General features: G+C 41.1%; 1 protein-coding gene across 1 annotated transcript in view; it reads right to left on the bottom strand.

Annotated features, from left to right (window-relative positions):
- Positions 1 to 23,718, bottom strand: part of sez6b (seizure related 6 homolog b) — a 487,030-nt gene that overhangs the window by 151,213 nt on the left and 312,099 nt on the right. Inside the window, exon 4 of the mRNA XM_068009887.1 lies at positions 8,251 to 8,436. Coding sequence (XP_067865988.1) covers positions 8,251 to 8,436 — 186 coding nt within the window. The remainder of the gene's footprint in view (positions 1 to 8,250; positions 8,437 to 23,718) is intronic.

The raw sequence follows: 23,718 nt of genomic DNA on the forward strand, positions 1-23,718 counted from the left end.
TAGACCCCTCAATCGTTGGAAACAGTCTGCTTTAATCTACTTTGCCAAATCCCTCCATAATTGTAAACACTTCGATCCTCTATTGCCTCATCATTCTTCCTATAGTGTGTAGTTAAAAACTGCACACAGTACTCCAACTGTGGTCTTACTAAGGCTTTATATAGTTTCTTTATTATAATGTCTCAACTTTTATATTCTATACGTCTTGCCACAAAACTCAGTATTCTGCTTTTCATGGCCTTATCCACTTGGGGTGTTGCTTTTAAAACTTGAACTCCTAAATCCATTTGCTCTTTTACATCACCAAGCTTTCCCCCAAAGTATAACTAATTATTACTTTTTCTGAATAAATCAAAATATACCATGTCACATTAAATTCTCTCTGCTCCTTTCGACCATTCCATTATCTCATCAATATTTCCGTGCAGCTTCCTTTGGTCCCGAGAATTATTCACTTTGTTTTCTATTTTAGTATCATCTTCAAATTTGGATACTGCTCCCACGAGCTGTATATCCAAATCATTGATGTACACAATGAACGGAAGTGGTCCTAGAACATAACCCTAATAGACCACCACTTACCTCTAACCACTCTGAGAAAATTCCCAGAACTCCTGCCATCTCTTTCCCCCGTAAGTTTTTCATCCAATTTGTTGCCCTCTCCTTGATTCCATTCCCCTCAATCTTCTCCAATAATCTCTGCCTGGTACCTTATCAAAGGCTTTCTGAAGGCCCACATACACCGCTTCCACTACATTTTCTCAATCCATGATATCAGTCACCTCCTCAAAGATCTCTACCAACTAACATCACACATAATCTCTCTTTCTGAAATCCATGCTTGAAGTAGACACTTGTGGCAGAGTGGAAGAGCTGAAGGGGGAATGATCTTTGCTGACTACTCAAGGACATTCACAAGGCTAATGTCCTCAGTTAGATGATCAGAAACATTCACCAAAATATACCAGTTAGAAAAAAAAATCAGACTTGGAAGGTGCAGAGGTTAAGGCATTCACAGACAGGATTATATATTCATGGAATGAAGAAAGATTTAAATGTTACTCCATTAACATTTACAGGATCCAGTGGCTCCCTGTCAAGGTAAGCATTTTGGGGTCGAGTTTCCATTCATTGACGCTAACTATATCAGTGCAATCCAGGCAGAATTGGCCGACCAGTGCGAAAGATTGAGGACCTTTAAACAAGAGTGAGTTATACCCAAGTTAACTTATGCTCGTGTTTTCCACAATCTTTTACACTGGTTCAGTTCAGGATTCAATCGGCCCAAGTAAGACCCCGCCCATGAAACTGGCCACGCCCCCGAGTCAAAACTGCAAAACTCCGCTGGTTTGGGAAGGTTCTTCAAATTGAGTTCATTTTCTTAGGTGTAAAGGCATGTTTAAAAAGTTTTTTCATGTCAAGAAATATTTAATTTACGAAGAAATTGACTAGAGTACACCAACAAAACTATTCAATGGTTCAGTATGGTTTTTTTTTAAAAAGCCATTTTCAGTGATTTAAAATCAAGCTGCTTTCAGATGGAGGACTTGACATCCTGACTAAAATACTCAGATTTTTGATAAAACCCATTTTCAGCTGTATTAATAAAACTGCACCAGGCTACCACTCTTAAATACAACAAGGAATACTTTTTAATGGCAAGAAAAAAAAAGAAATAATTACATTCTAATATGCTGCCTGATTACACTGGCTCGCAGCAGATTTTAACTTTGTGATTATGCCAATAAATTTTAATGGAAACTGGAGGCCTAACCCAACCAGTGCCGTTTCAAGCACATTTTGGGTGCAAATACCTGACTGCATCCAAAGTGGAAACTCTACCTCTTTGATCTCTGCCTGAGGTCTGAACCTGCAAAAAGAAGCATGAACTTGCTTGAATGGTAGGGTTGGGATGTTGATGAAATGTGAGATCAAATAGGTATGAATGCCCTGGACTTTGACAAATTGTGGCCCACAGGCTGCAGTTTGGACAGATCCACTTGAGTAGTGGGGAAATGGGGGTCAGGTAGCTCCTTATACTGAACATTGGGAATAGGTCTAAGAGATAATTAGATATATTTTTGGAGATGGAAGGGACTGAGGGATATGGAGGGAGGTCAGGGAGGTGGGATTGAGAGCTATCAGAAAGGGACGGGATTGTTGGGTCTAATGACCTTTTCCTATTTCTCATTAACGTTGTTGCTCTTTTATGCTCATCTCTGGAGCATCAGGGATCATGGGACATACACCCACCACAGGCCTGCCAGGAACTAAAGTCATGTCATCCTCCACCACAAGAGGAAATGGAAGCGACATTTATTTACAGATACAGCACGGAAACAGGCCCTTCGGCCCACCGACCAACAACCACCCACTGATACTAATCCTACATTAATCCCATATTCCCTAGCATATCCCCACCATCTACCTATACTAGGGGCAATTTACAATGGCCAATTTACCTATCAACCTGCAAGTCTTTGGCTGTGGGAGGAAACCGGAGCACCCGGCGGAAACCCACGTGGTCACAGGGAGAACTTGCAAACTCTACACAGGCAGTACCCAGAACTGAACCCAGGTCACTGTGCCACTGACAGGAAAAACTGTAACGGAACAATGGGTTATCTTTAACAAAGAGATGCTTCAGGTACAGGCTAGGTACATTCCAAAAAGGGCAGAAAATAGGGGAACCAAAAACAAGGCTTCTTGGTTGACAAGGGAGATAGCGATTATGATGAAACAAAAAAAGGTGTATGATGCAAGCCAGGTGAATTCTTCAAGTGAGAACCAGGCCAAATACAATAAGTTAGGAGGGGAGGTGAAGAGGAAAATAAGACTGGTAAAGACAGAATGAGAGAATTAAATGGCAGTCAACATAAAACGGAACCCAAAAATCTTCGACCGGCATGTAAATAGTAAGTGGGTAGTAGGAGGTGGAGTGGCGCCTATTAGGGACAAACATGATAATATATGCTTGGAGGCACAGGGCTAGGCCAGAATACTGAAGGAGTATTTTGTATCAGTATTTACTAAGGAAGAGCAATCTGACTAAATATCAGTAGAAGCAGAGGCAATGAATAAGGTAAAAATTGAGTGTGAGGAGGTACTGGAAAGGCTGGCTATGCTCAGGGTAGTTGTCACCTCATCCGGATGGCTTGTTTCCCAGGTTGTTAAGGGAAGTGGGGGGTACAGATAGCGGAAGGGCTTTCCATAATCTTCAATCTTCCCTAGATACTGGGGAGGTGCTAGAGAACTGGAGAGTGGCAAATGTGACACCCTTATTCAAGAGAGAGAGTGTAAGGACAGTCCTAGCAACTACAGGCCAGTTAGTTAATCAGCGGTAGGTAACTTTTTAGAAACAATAATCGGGGGGGGGGGGGGTAACAGGCACTTGGAGAGGTTTGAGTTAATTAAGGATAGCCAGCACTGATTTTTGAAAGGTAGATCATGCTCGACTAATTGAATTCAATTTTTGATGCAGTTACAGAGAAGGTTGATGAAGGGAATGCAGTGGATGTTGTTTATATGGATTTTAAGAAAGTGTTTGATAAAGTGCCACATAAAAGGTTGGTTATCAAAACTGAGGCTCATGGAATAGGAAAATTTAGTGTACAATTAGATTGAAAAAATTGGTTCAAGAACAGAAAACAAGAAGTCATGGTAATGGTTGTTATGGTAGGATATTGAATACATGTGTGACACCAAATTATACAGGGACAAATACCAACTGGTCTGAATCTGACTAGATCTGAAACTTTGGAAAGAACCTGAAAATGGTCATCTTGTTTTCTGTTCAACACTCACATGCATGGACATGGAGGCACACAATTCTCCAATGCATACACTGTAAACAATAAATGTATCTTTCAATTGAAACATGGTGCTATATTACAGTTGGGTAAAGGTCAGTGTTCATGCCCCTGGCAAGTATTGATCTTGGCTCTCTAAAACAACAAACATTTTGTACTCTACAGATTTTTACAGATATTGAAAAAAGATTTTTAGTATTTTCAATACATCTGCTAAAGAAAAAAAAAATGGGAGAAAAGGGGGGCATCTCTCAAGTCAGATTTAAACCATTGAGCATAACAATATTAATGTAACACTCTTTTAAAGCTGTTTTTATGTTGCATTAAGACCTGTGCAAGAGGCACCAACTCTTGATGCTTATGTGTCACACAGCCAGCAACAATCCAAAAGTGAAGATGGCAGGCTTTGTGAAGGCTGGCAGTTGGTTGACCCCATTTTTATTGGGCCTGCTGGCAAGATTACTGCTGGGTTTCAGCTAGTAGTGTGAGACCCTCACAGAGGAGCCCACAGCCCCGAATACAGGTCTTGCACAACATAAAAGCAGCTATGATTCAGACTCTCAGAACAAACTGGTCTCGCGCAAATATCTGTATGATTCCAGCTGCTGCTGCTTGGTGGGCAGCATCTGATTGAACAGAGGGAGAGCAGCTAGGCCTTACCAAAGTAAGCTGACTACAGGTACCCGCTGGTTAAATTGTAGCAGTTCATTACTTGTGCCTAGAAGCAGATTGATCTGTTTTCTAAACTCAAGAAAGAATTTCGCTGTTAAAAATGTCTCGTACAAACGCCTCCAGATTGACATATGCTTTGAACTGGGGAGATCTGACCTCCCTCAGACTGAAACACCCATCTTGGTTTTGATATTCTCAGTTTGCTTCTGGGTTGGAAACTGCAGGCTTCAAAGGTCACTACAGAACATCAAACCACTGCAGCAAATCTGTCCAAGTATTAACCTTGCATACACCCAGACACACATAATACTAGGAGGCCAGAAAAGACATTTAAAAAAATATATAGGCAGTTATTACTAAAATACTAATTAGATTTAACAGCCAGAGGAAACCTTTCAGATTTGACTGAATCTAATGGGAAAACCTTCAAGGTGATTTTCCAATGTTGCGGAGGTCAGTTTCAGTTTAAAACAATGACATTGACTCCACCCCCGCCCCCCCCACCAGGAGTGCAGCAATGATTCATTAAATTTTAATCTGTGTAGCTATTTCATTGATTATGTTACAGTTTTACATATGGCCAAAGACCTGCAGCCTGTGAGTTAGGTGATCTCAGACAGAAGGGGCTCTCTACACCTCTAGGCTGGAGAGGAAAAATTTGGAGGAAAATGAAGTCTCCTGATTGCTACCCAGTGGAATTGTGCATTGGTGAGAACACTGGCTGATGATCCTACCACATATCTACACTAAGACAGCCTAATTCCAGGTTTGTAATATCACCCGACTTCGACCTCGTCTCAGCTCATCTGCTGCTGAAACCTCATTCGTGACATTGTTACCCCTAGTTTTGATTATTCCAGTGGACACCTGGCTGCCCTCCAACATTCTACCATCTGCAAACTAGAGGTCATTTAAATCCCTGCTGCGCTTGTCCTAACTCGCACCAAGTCCTGCACACCCGTCTCTCCTGTGTTTAATGATCTACATTGACTCCTGGTCAAGCAGAGTCTTGATTTTAAAATTCTCATCCTTGTTTTCAAATCCCTCTATAGCCTCGCTCCTCCTGATCTCTGTAACCTCCTATCCTACAACACTGAGATGACTGCGCTCTTCCAATTCTGGCCTCTTGCGCATCCCCGATTTTAATCGCTCCAGCATCGGTAGCTGTGCCTTCAGCTGCCTCGGCCCTAAGCTCTGGAATTCCCTGCCTACATCTCGGCCTCTCTTCCTCCTTCAAGAAGTTCCTTAAAACCTACCTCTTTTGGTCATCTGGCCTAATATTTCCTAATGTAACTTGGTGTCAAATTTTGTTCCACAACGCTCCTGTAAAGGGCCTTGGGATATTGTATTACATTGAAGGTGCTAGATAAATGCAAGTTGTTGTTGTTATCCAATAATTCAATAGGACTACATCATGGCACATTCAGAAATTCTGTTTTACTGGCTTCAATGCAGCAACTCTGCAAATTTAACAGTTTAGATAGCTCTTCAAAGTACACCTTAAATACCAATTGGTTATTTGACTACAAGGGCCATCACAGCTGAGCCAGATGCATTTTCCATCAGGCTCACTAGAAAGCGATAAGGAGTGTGAATCCTGGTTGATATTTCTCTACCTGACCCAAGGATACTGAGGCTAACCGGAGTGCACCTAATACCATCTCAGTTGAGATGAGCTGACTCTGCACTCTTCCTGTTCTGGCTCAGTTACTCATCAGATAAACCTGCTAAGCCATGGAAGAGGAGTTGGGTGGCAGAGATATTTAATTTTTTTTTCAAAGAAGTGCCGCTTTTTATTTTGAAACGTCAGCTGTGCTCACAAAACCCTAAGAAATTTGAAATGCAAACTAGTTTTGAAACCGAGTTAAGGGAAATTATATCAAAATTATGCTTCATCTATCATTAACAGCAGCTTTTTCACTTGTAAATATCCATGAGTATATTTATGAGCAGTAGCTTAATTTAACCGTCGAAGTAAGACACACTGAGACTGTTATTTTGATCGTATTGCTTAGTTAAATGGAAAATAAATTGGATGAGTTTTTGTGCTCCTCAAGGTGACAGATTATGAAGCGAGGAATGAATCACTTACCCAAGGGAAAATCTGAATTTTAATTTTAATTAATCAAAATGCTCAACTCTTGCTGTATCCCACCACACTCTCAGTTATGTGCTCAAAGGGACCAGGGAAAAGGGAGTCGACAAGCTGGAATTAAATGGAGTCAGCAATAACAGGACTCTGCTGCTCCTGATGGTATAAAACCTATTGAGAGTATAGGGTCTGTTCGCTTTGGCTTTCGACAAGGTAACATGTGGTACCCAGAAGAACACTACAGAAAAATCAAACCCAGCTTATTCTATTTTGACAGAATATTGATGCCATTGCCTCCAAATTCTAAGCAGTTTATATCAATAATATATGGAAATAAGAAACAGAATTTGTTGCTAGTTAATGTATTCTATTACAACTAGCAATTATGCTCAAACTGTGTCACATTAGTATTAGTTTTAGAGATCTATTTATGCTTAGTGGTTTACATATAATTTCGAGTTTTATATAAGTGTACAAACAAAATCTGTTTCCATTGATGCTAAATGAATTTTTGTTCCATTTTGTCCTCAGTGATAGCATAAAATACTCTTGGGTCGGAAATAGAATGGTCCGTTAAGCTATAAACCTCATCCTACTCTGGATCAATAATACATCTTAACTCGAACTTCAGAAGAGCACCGTCTACTGCATTAGCGTGAATGATTCCACTTTCAACCACAATTATAGCCTCCCCAGGAAAATTGCTCATTTATGTCAAACCGTGGGTTGTTGTGCATTGGGCCTTCGATTGTATCGATCAGGGTAGAGCATTCTTAGAATTGACAGATTCGTCTGAACTGGATTCATACACATATGCCAGAGATTACAGGACAGACTTCTCACTCACGGCAGGAATCCTTTTTAGAATCTTCGCAATACAGATTGTGGAGGAAATGAAGCTTTAATAGCTCCACAATCAGGCGACACAGAGCAATGACACTGAGGAGGCCCATGGCTCCCCTTAGCAACAATACTGCAGCAGGAGATTGCTGTTTCACAACAAAAATGAATAGTCTTACAGGATAGAATTAGTAAAAAAATCTGGAATCAAAATACGGGGAACAATAAGGAGGAAATGAATTAAAAGAAAATAGGTTGGACAAGTTAAAAAGAAAATACGAGTGTGCTCAAATTATTGAACCACTTAAAATGAAAAAGCAGGCATGATGTTAAATGATGATCATGATTAAACAGAAGTTTACAAAGGCAAAGAAAGAGTCATACATAATTGATTTGGAAAATTATGCATTTTGAAGTTCATCACAGTTGACCTCATTTTCCTTCAGTTACTTTTCAGACAAGCACATTTCTTTTAACATGATGGGATTTGGTTTTTCCCTATTTTTCCAGAGTTGAACAATGATGAGATGCACAACAACAAGTTGTATTTATATAGTGTCTTTAATGCGGTAAAGCATCCAAAGTCACTTCACAGGAGCGTTATCAAACAACATTTGACACTAAGTTACCTCAGGAGATATTTGGACAGATAACCGAAGGCCTGGTCAAAGAGATAGGTTTTAAGGCGTGGCTTAAAGATGAAGAGAGCAGTGAAGAGCACTGCAAAGCCATATCTATTCAGAAGGTGCACAGCCTACATACAATCCATCTTGCTTTGAAACATCACTTTCAAATTATTCTATTGTCAAAGGTAAACCATGCTCCTCTGATCCTTACCAATGCACTCTGGTTCCTTGTCACTCCAGTGAGGTCTGCTACCATTGACACAGGTGAGAGAAGAGAAACCTTGTAGCCGGTACCCAGAGTTGCAGCAGAAGTGTGCCACTCCACCAGGATGGAGGCTGGTGACAGACACATCGCCAGAAGAAGGTTTCTGTGGAAATCCACAGCTGAGCAAATAAGCTGTAGAAAGACAGAGGACAGTATTAGATTAAAAAAAGACAATAAAATCCACGGGGAAAGAAAATTATGGGCACTGCTTTATTAAAAAGGCATTCTCAGAGCATTGGGCACTCTTTGCTCGCTGGCAACATCTGGATATTATTCCACATGAAGCGGAAACAGGACTGAATTTTAATGAAGTCAAAGCCTCGTAGTTAATGGGGAGAAATAATTCTACACAAATAATTTTATGGGGACCAAGCAACTCCAATTCCCTTCTCAAGATTAACATTTGAGTGAAACTGGCTTTTCATGTTTTTTGACTCTGCAAGCACCACCTTCCTTGGTTGAAACAGTGGACTGCCAGACCATTACCACTGCAGCCCTACAGCCAATCATGAGGAGGTGGATGACGGTGGTGGAGGGTGCTAGCTCTCTGATTTTCTGGAAAATTTTCTTATTTCTGTCAAGGAACTGGCTTTGTGAGGAGTTCCCAGTGTGTGCCTTCATTCTACAACTCCATAGCCCCAATATGTGCAAAAATACTTTTCTCCATTACTTTTTAAATATTGTCCACAACATAAGGTGCCATTTATCAGCTCATCTCAATACATGGAGATTCACCGACAAACATGCCCTGTCTTGACACATTGCGTTAGAACACCAAATACATGAGGTCCACCATGTGCATTTATGAGGTTTTTAATAAATTCTATGTAGGAGTTTGATGGCACTGAAATCCCAATAAGACCCAGGTTTCAATGCCCATCTCTACTTACACTGCAATCAGTGACTTTGTGCTATAGTGTCAACTTCCATAAAATGTTTTTATTAAAAACCTAATCAAAATGAATAGCTCCTGACCTCATTCTACTCACTGCTTACAACATGATGCAGCCTTTTTAATGGACTAATATTTATTCCACAGTATGTGTTCGTTTACATTATATTTATCACTGACTAACCTTTAAACAGATCTGCTACACTTATTGCAATGTAATACTTGTATTTATAGAGTGCCTTGTCAAGTTAGTCTCAAAGCACTTGATACATCTAATTACTTTTTATTGGGCAGCAACTGGTACATCTGTAAATACAGTACCCTTCTATGCCAACAAAGTCCTGTAAACATCAATATGAGTGACTAGTTAATCTGTTTCCTGGTGGCATTGGTGGAGGGTAGATACTTCTGAGAACTGTCAGCACATCTTGTCATATGGTTTTAAGACTGTTATAGTAATGTAAAACATCCACTTGAAACAATGGAACAGGCCATTGAAAATCTTGTCTGAAAAGTAAGCAACTTCAACAGTGCATCGTGAACATGAGTCTCAGAATAAGGGATCAGCCATTTAGGACAGAGGTGAGGAAAAATTTCTTCACTCCAAGGGTTGTGTATCTTTGGAATTTTCCTCTCATAGTTCAGTCGTTGAGTATATTCAAGACAGATGTTGATAGATTTTTGGGTAGTAAGGGAATTAAGGGATATGAGGATAATGCAGGAAGGTGAGGTTGAGGTAGAAGATTAACCATGATCTTGTTGAATGGCAGAGCAGGCCTGATGGGTCAAATGGCCTACTCTAGCTCCTATTTCCTATGCTGTTATGTACTTACCTCAGGATCACATTGGAGTATCAGGATACAGTGCAAATCCTTGTCAGGGGCTCAAACTTCAGCCTCTGAGACAAGAGTGCGACCAACTGAGTCAGCCTATCACATTGCGGAGATCGCCGAGGTTTGAAAATCAGTAAAAAGAGGAATGAAGAGAGTGCTGCAGCCAATATCATTTTCCCATACCAGTGACATTGATGAGTGACTCAGTTAGACAATTTATTCTGGGCTTATGGCCCAAAAATGTAACAATTTCTCAATCAACTTTGGGGTCTTAAAATGCTATAAAGGACAATCAAAGATTCCTGGTAACAATGCACGGTGCAGCACGCTGGCGCAACAGTAAACTATGGGACGTGAGGTATGGCCTGTGATTACCCACAAGCTCCATTAGGAAGGTGGATGGAGACTAAGAAGGGGGAAGGAGAACATAACTTGAACTTGTAAAAATAAGATTAGTTCAATAATGCCACTTCCCTTTGTAAAATGCAATGTAATCTGCATGAGGCTGCAAATAGCATTTAGAATCCTCTTAGTAGCTTTGAAAATCTTCACAGAATTTGCATCATGTTACTTGTCAGAAATAATTTTCTGCATATTTATAAACCATCCCAGGGGAAACTGGATAAATGTACCTGTCGACTCAAAATAACCAGGCATGTGGTCTGTGTTCTAAATAAGTCATTCCCATTCACTTTCTTTCCCTTGCCAATTTTTGTCTTTTTCCCCATTTCTCCTCCTCAGAAGCCATTGTCTTCTTGATGGCAACCTCATTCAAGTGATTATTAGTCATGCACAAGCTTGGTTCTGGCAGGCTGCTCAACCACATTGGGCTTGATCCAATATCAATAGCCCACGTAAGTTGTGTGGTAGCAATTAGCAGTGGGAAACCTGACAAATTTTTCCCTTTGTTGACCTTACTCTGCCCTGGCTCACTCAGCACATATCGAGATCAAATCTAGAATCTTCCTAGAGTGTTTTGCTGGATAAACTTACTGAGCCATTGAAGTCTTTCACTCATCCTCTTGATATGAACTCCTTCTTCATAATAATATTAAATACAAAATCGCAAGGTCAAAGTATAGAATATTTCCTGCTTCACCGCACTAAATATAATAAATGCACTGACAGATTTCACCCAAAAATAACAGCAAATTTTGAGTCTATGTTTAAATCCATATGAGTGTAAGTGTTGCATTTTTTTTCTGTTGTGTTTTACTTACAGTGAAATGTTAAGGGGATGATTAGCTAAGCTGTGCTACAAAAACTGGCTGTTTTTATTTGCATTTTCATATAAATCCTGATTAAAGTGGAAGATATTTTGCAAACCAGTTGACATTTAACAGGATTTGACTGGACTGCAGCTAAGCATAAATTCCCAAATTTGGTCTCTGTTCTCATTCACTCCTATTGACAAAATTATTTCATATTTAGAACAACCATTTTAAATGCCTGCATCAGGGATCTCTATGTAAGCTGGATCCATATAAAATGTAGTTTGATGCAATTAAAATTGTCGCATCACATCAGCTTGTACTGTGAAACAAGTTGTTTTATGATATATGATGTGAAGTTTCCCTCAGGATACAGTTTGCAGTGAAATAAATGTTAGCATCTTTTTCAAATCCCACAGTACAATACCACTTCTGTTCAATTTATCCAATTGAAGGTGTTTCTTCATCTATTACTGTCAGCCGTAATATTCCATCAACAAAACAGGAATGGAAAGAAACACAGAAGGAAATAGGCTGTCCACCCCATCAAACAAATACCTCCCACACATGTACAATATAGCCCAGTATGGACTGTACCCTTCAGCTTAATCTCCTCCCGAAGAAATGCTTCTCGATTTTCAAAGCCAACTGAAATATTTATCCAACTTCATATCTCCACTACAGATCTCGCTCCCATAACAATAACTTGCATTTATATAGCCCCCTTAATGTGGTAAAATGTCCCAAAATGCTTCACAGGAGCATTAACAAATAAACTTTGACACCAACCCACATAAAGGGAGATCTTAGGGCTGAAGCTTGTTTAAAGAGTTAGGTTTTAGGGAGAGGGAGGTAGTGAGGTGAAGAGGTTCTTGGAGGAAATTCAAGAGTTTAGGGCCGAGGTAATTGGAGGCAATGGTGGAACAATTAATATTGGTGACCCACAAGAAGCCATTAAAGTGGAAGTGCAGAGATCTGAGGGTTGTGGGGCTGGAGGAAATTACAGAGATAGGGAGGGGCTAGGCCCTGGAGTGATTCGAAAACAAGAATGAGAATTTTAAAACTGAGGTGTTGACAGACCGAGTGTTAATGTACTTCAGCGAGCTCAGGGGCAATGGGTGAACAAACTTTGGTGCAAGTTCGGATATGAGCCGCAGAGCTTTAGCTGAGCTCAGGTTTATGGAGGGAGGAAGATTGGAGGCCGGGCAGGAAAGCATTGGAATAGGCAGGTCTAGCAGTGACAAAGGCATGGATGAGGGTTTCAACAGAAAATGAGCTGAGGTAGGGATGCTGTCAGATGATCTTACCGAGGTGGAAGTAGGTGGTCCTGGTTAGGGAGCAGATAGGTGGTCGGAAGCTCAGTACAGGGTCAAATGCAATGCAAAGGTTGTGAACAGTCGGGTTTACCCTCAAACAGTTACCATGGAGAGGAAAAGCGTTTGTGGTGGGGACTGAAGATGGTGGCTTCGGTCTTCCCACCATTTAGTTGGGGGAATCTTCAATTGGAGTACTTTATGTCGACAAGGAATGTGATTAATCAGAGACAGTGGAGGGGTTGAGAGAGGTGGTGATGAGGCAGCGCTGGATGTCATCAGCATAAATGTGGAACTTGACGTGTTTTCGGATGATGCCACAGAGGGACAACATCACATGAATTATCACATTTTGACTGAGTTGGTAACCCTCAAAACAGCAAAGTAGGTAATAAAACTATTTATCTTGTGGATTTAATGAAGAAAATACCACAAGGCTCTTTGCAGAGGGAGGAATGGGGAGGGGTGTGGTGGAGAGAAGAACAAAGAACAAAAGAACAAAGATAATTACAGCACAGGAACAGGCCCTTCGGCCCTCCAAGCCTGCGCCGATCCAGATCCTCTCTCTAAACATGTCGCCTATTTTCTAAGGTTCTGTATCTCTTTTCTTCCTGCCCATTCATGTATCTGTCTAGATACATCTTAAAAGACGCCATCGTGCCCGCATCTACCACCTCCGCTGGCAACGCGTTCCAGGCACCCACCACCCTCTGCGTAAAGAACTTTCCACGCATATCCCCCCTAAACTTTTCCCCTTTCACTTTGAAGTCATGTCCTCTAGTAATTGAATCCCCCACTCTGGGAAAAAGCCTCTTGCTATCCACCCTGTCTATACCTCTCATGATTTTGTACACCTCAATCAGGTCCCCCCTCAACCTCCGTCTTTCTAATGAAAATAATCCTAATCTACTCAACCTCTCTTCATAGCTAGCGCCCTCCATACCAGGCAACATCCTGGTGAACCTCCTCTGCACCCTCTCCAAAGCATCCACATCCTTTTGATAATGTGGCGACCAGAACTGTACGCAGTATTCCAAATGTGGCCGAACCAAAGTCCTATACAACTGTAACATGACCTGCCAACTCTTGTACTCAATACCCCGTCCGATGAAGGAAAGCATGCCGTATGCCTTCTTGACCACTCTATTTACCTGCGTTGCCACCTTCAGGGAACAGTGGACCTGAACACCCAAATCTCTCTGGACATCAATTTTCCCCAGGACTTTTCCATTTACTGTATAATTCACTCTTGAATTGGATCTTCCAAAATGCATCACCTCGCATTTGCCCTGATTGAACTCCATCTGCCATTTCTCTGCCCAACTCTCTATCTATATTCTGCTGTATTCCCTGACAGTCCCCTTCACTATCTGCTACTCCACCAATCTTAGTGTCATCTGCAAACTTGCTAATCAGTCCACCTATACTTTCCTCCAAATCATTGATGTATATCACAAACAACAGTGGTCCCAGCACGGATCCCTGTGGAACACCACTGGTCACACGTCTCCATTTTGAGAAACTCCCTTCTACTGCTACTCTCTGTCTCCTGTTGCCCAGCCAGTTCTTTATCCATCTAGCTAGTACACCTTGGACCCCATGCGCCTTCACTTTCTCCATCAGCCTGCCATGGGGAACCTTATCAAACGCCTTACTGAAGTCCATGTATATGACATTTACAGCCCTTCCCTCATCAATCAACTTTGTCACTTCCTCAAAGAATTCTATTAAGTTGGTAAGAGATGACCTTCCCTGCACAAAACCATGTTGCCTATCACTGATAAGCCCATTTTCTTCCAAATGGGAATAGATCCTATCCCTCAGTATCTTCTCCAGCAGCTTCCCTACCACTGACGTCAGGCTCACCGGTCTATAATTACCTGGATTATCCCTGCTACCCTTCTTAAACAAGGGGACAACATTAGCAATTCTCCAGTCCTTCGGGACCTCACCCGTGTTTAAGGATGCTGCAAAGATATCTGTTAAGGCCCCAGCTATTTCCTCTCTCGCTTCCCTCAGTAACCTGGGATAGATCCCATCCGGACCTGGGGACTTGTCCACCTTAATGCCCTTTAGAATACCCAACACTTCCTCCCTCCTTATGCCGACTTGACCTAGTGTAATCAAACATCTGTTCCTAACCTCAACATCCGTCATGTCCCTCTCCTCGGTGAATACCGATGCAATACCGATGCAAGTAACTAAAGAAAGAGGAAAATAGATGAAGGAACAGGCTCTAAGCAATGGACGGAGACTTAAAATAGGTGATCAGAAGCTTAGTTGCAAAGAAGGATTTTAAGAATGTTTTAAAGGAGCAGTGGAGAGGTAGAGTGCTTTAAGGAGGATGTTCCAAACCATAGGACCAAGGTGGCTGAAGGCTCCGCTGCCAATGGTGCAGGGTAGGAGGGGTAAAGCAGAGCACCATGGTTTCTTACTCATTTTATGATCCAGCACAAGACAGACTCCAATTTCCATATATCCCTTTGTGGCTGGACAATTCTGATATTTACCCTTGGATTGTGGCAGTGGATGAGCTCTTAATTCATGTACACGGTTGGTAAGCTTCTCTGCAGGCCAATCAATGTGGTTTCAATTATTTGCCAGTTCTGGTAATGCTAATCTGTTCTGATTTTTCAAACTAGGTTTTTGGGTATTGGAAGTTAGTGGTAATTATGAATACGTTTGTCATCGTGCATTAAGCCCAGAGTTGACAGAAATCCGAAGGAGGCACAAGGACTTTTCATCTGGCTCAAACCCTGTCACTTAAATTTGTTAGGCATCTGGACTTTGGAATGGTGAATTATGAGGCATAATTCAGATTGGTTTTGGCACACAAATAGGGGAGACACTCAACACTTGGAAAAAGAAACAAAGAAACCACAACCTAATCCCAACAGTCAATGAAAACATTTACTGGGAATGGATTTCTTTTCCACCATTTGCCTCTCATCTAAGTGAAAAATTCTGTGAAGAAACCTCTCTTTAGTAAAGTGCATCAATGACTTTTGAGTGTTTATGTTTTTGCTTGTTTATAAAAATATTAAAAATTATATTTCATAAAGACTGTATAAATTGTCAAACTCATTCACGGTGCACCAAAGGGTAAACTTTCCATTTCTGCACTTCTGCCACATGCTGGGAATGTATATTGTGAAACTGCCTTGGTTTTGTGTTCGTTCATATTAGGACGCAGAGATTTTACTCTTAAATACTCTTAAGGCAGGAATGTAAAGGCAGAAACTTGCTGACAATGGGCAAGTGGTGATAGAGAGGTATATGAGGGTGTAAGCAACCGCTGACTGCTTTTGGGGTGGGGGGTGTGGGGACAGGCTTGTGGACAGGTATAAGTTCGGGAGTTGGGACTTGATGCTTCAAAAGAGGCTAAGAGCAGTTTAGTTCCCAACCTCCTGTCTGCCACGCCCACCCTTTCCCATGACACTGCTAAATTCCAGCCATCTCCAATACTGTGAAACTGCCCCACTATCCATGCTCTGAAACCTCATCCCCAATCTTGACTGATCCAGGACCCTATCTCCAGATTTCCATCCACCTCAGGAAGATGGTAGCCTCGTGGTAATGTCACTGGACTAGTAATCCAGAGATCCAGGTGAATACTCTTGGGACACAGGTTCAAATCCCACCACGGCAGCTGGTGGAATTTAAATTAAATTAATTAATAAAAATCTGGAATTGAAAGCTAGCCTCAGTAATGGTGACATGAAACTATCACGATTGTCATAAAAACCCATCTGGTTCAACAACAAATTCCCATCCTGACTTGGAACTACATCCCAATTCCTTCACTGCCGCTGGGTCAAATTCCTGGAATTCCCTTCCGAACAGCACTGTGGGTGCGCCTGCACCAGATGGACTGCAGCGGTTCAAGAAGGCAGCTCAGCACAACCTTCTCAAAGTGGCAATTACATAAGAACATAAGAACTAGGAGCAGGAGTAGGCAATTCAGCCCCTCGAGCCTGCTCTGCCATTCAATAGGATCATGGCTGATCTCATCTCAGCCTTAACTCCACTTTCCTGCCCGTTCTCCATAACCCTTCAACCCATTACTAATTAAAAATCTGCCTATCTCCTCCTCAAATTTACTCAATGTCATGGCATCTGGGGTAGTGAATTCCACAGACTCACAACCCTTTGCAAGAAGTAATTTCTCCTCATCTCTGTTTTAAATCTGCTACCCCTTATACTAAAACTATGACCTCTCATTCTAGATTGCCCCACAAGAAGAAACATGATAGTCGAATGAAGGGTAGGTAGTTAGTTTGATCTTAGAGTAGGTTAAAGGTTTGGCACAACATCGTGGGCCGAAGGGCCTGTACTGTGCTGTACTGTTCTATGTTCTATGTTCTATCCTCTCTACATCTACTTTGTCAATCCCTTTAATCATCTTATATACCTCAATTAGATCTCCTCTCATTCTTCTAAACTCTAGGGAGTAAAGGCCTAAACTGCTCAATCTCTCTTATTGAGACAAACCCCCCCCAAACCCTGGAATCAATCTAGTGAACCTCCTCTGAACTGCCTCGAATGCAACTACATCCCTCCTCAAGTAAGGGGACCAAAACCGTACACAATACTCCAGGTGCGGTCTCACTAATGCCTTGTACAGTTGCAGCAACGCTTCTCTACTTTTATATTCTATTCCTTTAGCAATAAATGCCAAAATTCCATGTGCCTTCCTTATTATCTGCTGTACCTGCACATTAGCTTTTTGCGATTCATGCACGAGGATATCCAGATCCCTTTGCACCGAAGCACTCTGCAGTTTCTCTCCATTTAGATAATAATTTGCCTTTCTATTCTTCAGACCAAAATGGATAACCTCACACTTATCCGCAATAAACTCCATCTGCCATATTCTGGCCCATTCACCTAACCTATCCATATCCGTTTGTAAATTTCTTATTTCTTTACTGCAACTTACTATCCCACCTATTTTAGTGTCGTCTGCAAATTTGGCTTTAGTATCTTCTATCCCTGCATCCAAGTCATTAATATAGGGATTAGGGATGGGCAACAAATGCTGGACTTGCCAGTGATGCCCATATCCCATGAAACAAATAAAAATGTTCTTGGAACCCCTTCCACAATTGCCTAGATCACATTCCCTATGCTTCTCGATCGCAGATCCACCTCCAGTACTCCCAGACCCTGAGATCTCTTTCCCCAGTGCTTACAAATCCGAACAAACTTTTCCCTGTAATTTTGCATACCAGCATCTATCTGGTATTTCCAGCCGCTCAAAACTCCACCCTCCCAACAGTCTGCCCACCCCACACCCTCTCCCCAGTCTCCCTAACCATGAGAACGCTCCCCTCTCCAAGTGTGCTTGGTAATATTATTTATATTATTTGCCATGGTGCCCCTGTCTTCCAACTCAACATAACCAATGACACAAAAGATCTGCCAGCATTCAAAAGGTTAATTTGATTTGGGCAGGCAATGCATTCTCATAACTGTCAACATGCAGATCGCGTAACAATAATACCAATGTACTGAAGTGACACATAAAGCAGCTCAATTGCTACCTTAACAGACGGGATTGGAATAATGCTCATCTGTATTGTAATTAAATGGGAAGTTGAACAAGCTCCAATTTTTTCTTTGTACCCCTTCATACAATAGATCACTGGAATGCTTATTGAAATGGAAATGTGAAAAGTTTACCCTGACTCTGGTCAATGCCTATTTTTAAAGAAATCATTGCTTTGCACTTAATTACTCTAATAAATGATGATTTGAAGAACAGGGAGCGCAGTCATGTGCCAAATGGTGTCTGCCAAACAAAACACCTAAAGCTATTATCAATAATTTGTCTGGGTGCAATTTCTGAAAAAGCTGGATCTTTTGAAATAGAAGTAAACTGATTATCGACAAGGCAATGCATCGTTTCAGTGATGATTGGTGTGATAAGTGATAAGACAACAACACTAATGCCTCATTGATAGCAAAGAACTCATTCTAAAACATGCTGTATACTCTTGCAATGATCTTCCTCTTTCCTAGTAAACCACCTCATCTACACCAAGAAGGAACAAAAGAGAAAAACAATCAATCTGATTTCCTACCATCCACAAGGGCACCCAACTTCTTTCCATGCTACAATCAAAGTAATTTAACTCATGTTTTCTATGAAGTTAAGTTCACACCAGTGACAATGGAACTTATTGTAAATAAACAGGTTGGTTAACCCAATCATACCAACAACTGGAAGTTCAATCAGTTCAGAAATCTCACAACCGAATGCTGGTGTGAACTCTCTGTCCATTTAATTTTACCGTTGCATCCTTCCCGTTCAGTGTTCCCATTACATCTACTTCATCCCCACTTGCTGTCTATATGAAACACATGGGCCTGGATTGTGCTTGCCACTGACCTTTAAGAACACTGTCCACAAAGATCTAGTAATCTTTCTGGCATGGATTAGCCTTTTCCTGATTGCAGTTTAAATCTGGCACCAAGTTAGTGGGATCGCCAGTTGTCACAATGATGTCATCAGGCAGAGTAAGCAGCCAATCACATTGAGGTATTCTCATAGCCAGAAAACCAGCACTGAAGTTTTCACTTGTCAATTAAAATTCTACAGAGAGCAAAATAAATGATTGGGACATACACATGGGATTAAGGTAGAAGCTGAAGTATCAGAAGAAAATTTTCTTTAAAAAAAATAAAAATGTGAATTTTATCAGAATGGAGAAAACCCACAAATATATAATTGTTTTGCCAAAGCCAGAATTATTCCAACAGCACACCTTATGGGGAAGCATAGAATCACTGACATCAACTTCTAGATTTCTGTGTTTAACTGCACATGTGCGGACTCCTGAAGTTGCTGTCAGTTTCATAGGAGTTATGACAGTGAAAGCTGACAGTTTTGTTGTTATTACTACTGCAAAATCTGGGCCATGGTTTACACAAGCAGTACGCAATGCCTACAGCATTATTCTGACCTCCTGCTTCTGATGAACAATCTACTATAGCGCATAGTGCCACAGAACTCAGAGGGAAAGTTTAATTCCCTCTTATCATCTGCAGCAAACATACTGCCACCAATGGGTTTATTAACCTTTACCTGATTACCGACAACCAGGATCAATACACATACTTTATAGAAAACTGGATAAAAGGAATGTTTTATGTACTTTTGATGAGACCACCCACAAAATAATTTAAAACTTTCTTCAATTATCAAACTTAAAACAGAACGATAATTCAAGTCACCCTAATGGACAACAACTTAGATTTCTATAGCGCTTTTAACGTAATAAAATGTCACAAGGTTTTTCATGGAAGCATTATTAGACAAAGACTGATATTGTGCCAAACAAGGAGATACGAGGATGGGTGACCAAAAGCTTGGTTAAAGTGGGAGGTTTTAGGGAGCTGAAGAGGCAGAGAGGTTTAGGAATGGACCTCCAGTTGAGAGTTGAAAAAGTCTGGACCAGTTCTGATGAAAGGTCATTGATTCGAAACTTTAACTCAGTTTCTCTCACCACAGATACTAAATGACTTGCTGAGTGTTTCCCAGCATTTGCTGTTTTAATTTCAGATTGCCAGCATCCGCAGTATTTTGCTTCTGTTTATAGGTTAATAAATGACAGCTAACACACATTGGTTAAAGGCAACTCATGTCTGCCAAACATGATTGAGTTTTTTGTTGAAATGACAGAGATGAAAGCAGTGCAGTTTGTGTCGTGCATATGGACTTTCAAACGGTGCTTGTTAAAGTGTTACATAATAGCGAAATTAAAGCCCATGGGATTAAAGGGGCAGTCCTAGCGTGAATACAAAATTGGTTAAGAAACATAAGCAGAACCTAGTGGTGAGTGGCTGTTCATCAGACTGAAGGGAAGTACACAGTGGTATTCCCAACGGTCAGTATTAGGACCACAGCTCTTTATATATGTATTAATGACCTGGGCTTGCATATTAGAGGACATAATGTCAAAGTTTGCTGATGACATAAAATTTGAAATTGTTGTAAACACTGGAGGAGGACATTCGCAGGTTTCAGGAGGGCATAGATAGAGGGTGAAATGGACAGGCACTTGGCTGATGAAATTTAATGCGTCTAAGTATGAAGTGATACATTTTGTGAAGATGAGAAGAGGCAATATAAGCTAAATTATACAATTTTATGGGGATGCAGGAACAGAGAGACCGGAGGGTTCACAGACACAAATCTTTAAAGGTGGTGTGACAAGTTGAAAAAGTTGTTAAAAAAGCATATGGGATCTTTGGCTTTAAAAATAGAGCCATAAAGCACAGAGGTTATGTTGAGCCATTATAAATCACTAGTTCGACCTCAATGGAATATTGTGTCTAATTCTGGGGAATACACTTTAGGAAGGATGCCAAGGCCTTGCAGAGGGTGCGGAGGAAATTTACTAGAATGATACTAGGGATGAGGGACTTCAGTTATGTGGAGAGACTAGAGAAGCTGGGGTTGTTCTCCTCTGAGCGGAGAAGAATAAAGGGAGATTTAAAAGAAACGCTCAAAATCATGAAGGTTTTAAATACAATAAGTAAAAAGAAACTGTTTCCAGTGGCAGGAGGACCAGAGGACACGTATTTTATGTTAATTGGCAAAAGAACCAGAGGAGAGATGAGGAGAATTTGTTTATTTAGCAACTTGTTACGGTGCTGCACGGCACTGCTTGAAAGGGTGTTGGATGTAGAGTCAGTGCTAACATTCAAAAGGAAAGTGGATAAATACTTGCAAAAGGAGAATTTGCAGGTCCATGGGGAAAGAGCAGGCAAATTGAAGGGGGGGGGGGGGGGGATGGTGGCGCAGTGGCAATGTCACTGGACTAGTAATCCAGAGCCCAGGCTAATGCTCTGCAGACAGGGGTTCGAATCCCACCAAGGCAGATGGTGAAATTTGAATTTAATAAATTAAATCTGGAATTAAAAGCTAGTTTAATGGTGACCATGAAACCATTGTCGATTGTTGTAAAAACCCATCTGGTTCACTAATGGCCTTTAGGGAAGGAAATCTGCCGTCTTTACCTGGTCTGGCCTACATGTGACTCCAGGCCCACAGCAATGTGGTTGACTCTTAAATGCCCTCTGAAATGGCCCAGCAAGCCTTTCAGTTCAAGGGCAATAAATGCTGGCCTAGCCAGCGATGCCCACATCCCACAACCAAATAAAAAACAAACTAATTAGATAGCTCTTTCAAAGAGCTGACATAGGCTCAATAGGCCAAATGGCCTCTTTCTGTCCTCTGTGATTTTATGTTCGCATTTTTTTTGCTTCTTTCAGCAGTTATCTGCAAACAGCTTATATGTGTAAATTTTTTTTCTCCAAGAATCAAATGAAATGCATTGAACCAAGGACATCTGCTGCTAAATGCTTCTGCTTGTAACCCTCCTCTTCAAATTGAGCTACTGTTTGATAAATGGTAACAATCTTTCTATCCAGTAAACTGCGGGACACTGCTAAATGATCCTGCATTTGACCACCACAAATTTATTCTGTGCAGCGTTTAACAATACTGTTTGAAAGGAATTAACTTTCCATATACCCTCTGTTTTAAAGCAGTGTATTGATTCCTGTTGATTTCCTTACGGTCTCCATTGGAAGAAATATTAAAAAAGCTCCATTTGTAGAATTTTTTTGAAGAATTTGTTTAAACATACAGTATTCCGCTAGCCACACGACAGATTAACCTTTAAAGTGCCAGTAATATCACAGCATGCTGCTCCCCACAGGTTTTGTGCAAGAATTTCATTAAGTCAATAACTTCCCCATGTTCTTATGGAGTTTTAAATGAATGTAATTTTTGAAAACTGATATGCACTACTTTACAACAGTGACTGTAATTCAAAAGCTCTTCAGGGACATCCTGAGACTGTGAACATCACTGTATAAATGCAAGTTCTTCCTTTTCCTTTTACACCACTGCTCTGCTTGGGGCTGAAACCTTACCACCCACTAGGGCTTCTCTTCTTTGCGTTTTGTCCTGCAGAGGTGAGAGTTAGTGACTGGTGTTATGACCAGGTGAGCAATGTGTCGAGGGGGTCTCTTGCTGTCTTCACCTGGTCTTATTGTAACAGAGTTTAATTTTAAACACACTGTTTTGAGCTCTCCTTTTGTTTTGTAAATCCATGTTCACAGTTTCCAATTATCAGGCAAATACCAGAGTACAAACAGGCTTTCTTTGGTTTAAAGCAGAAAGATGAAATTTATTAAACTTAACTCTAGTACGGTTCACACCTGCGGATATACGGCGCGCTCACGATAGCATACATATGTGATATAAACATGCAAAAAAGGGACAGAAAAGAATAGAAGAGATAAGTAGAACAGTTTGAGACAATCTCTTGTTACTGTTTCTCGAGCTCGCTGTAGTCCTTGGTTGAAGTTGTATTCTTGCATTTCGTTGGGGCCTAGTAATCTTCTTAAGACTTTGTTCATGTGGCAAATTTTTCTCTCTTTCAGTTTCACATATCTTCAATGGTTTCAGTTCCCTGAGAGATAGGCGGGCAGAGAGGAGATGTTCTTAGTTCCAGGAGAGCACACGGCGTTCTAACTGGCAAATCCTTTGTCTGGGAGCTCAAAATCAAAAACCTCCCAGTATGCTCATTAGGTGTATCATGTGACTAGCACTTTATATGGAACAGTCTTTTCAACATCTAGTGGAACTGGGGGGCTTTGACCACTTCTGTGTATTGGAAAACAGGGACTGGCTCCCCTTTGTTTCCACATTGTCTTGTACTTATACAAATGTTCCTCCAGTCAGAAATTGCAATTTTTAAAGTTTTAATGTTCATGTGGCAACATTAATGTGTGCCTCGGTCTTGGCAGGTGTGGTTTGCCTGACACCGGCTGTTGAAAAAGTAAGTGAAAATATGTGGGATGTATGCTTAGAGCAGATGTGTTGAGAAGTGGAGACAGGGCAAGGGAAATTGAGAATGGGGATGTGATGAATATAAAGGGAAGTGTGTGATATGGGGTGAGGAAGGAGAGTTGGGAGGGGTTGGTAATTGTGCAAGTAGTAGTAAATGAGGAGGGAATGGTGTCGCTGCATGGTGTAAGGTGAGGAAAGGAAGAAGTGAATATGCTTGTCATGAGAGAGAGATGTTGGGATGTGCTCTTTTGATGGCAAGGTGAAAGAAGTATTCTTCTGCTGAAAGAGGTGGAGAGGT

This window comes from Heterodontus francisci, chromosome 30 (genome assembly GCF_036365525.1).
Source record: "Heterodontus francisci isolate sHetFra1 chromosome 30, sHetFra1.hap1, whole genome shotgun sequence".
NCBI lineage: Eukaryota > Metazoa > Chordata > Chondrichthyes > Heterodontiformes > Heterodontidae > Heterodontus > Heterodontus francisci.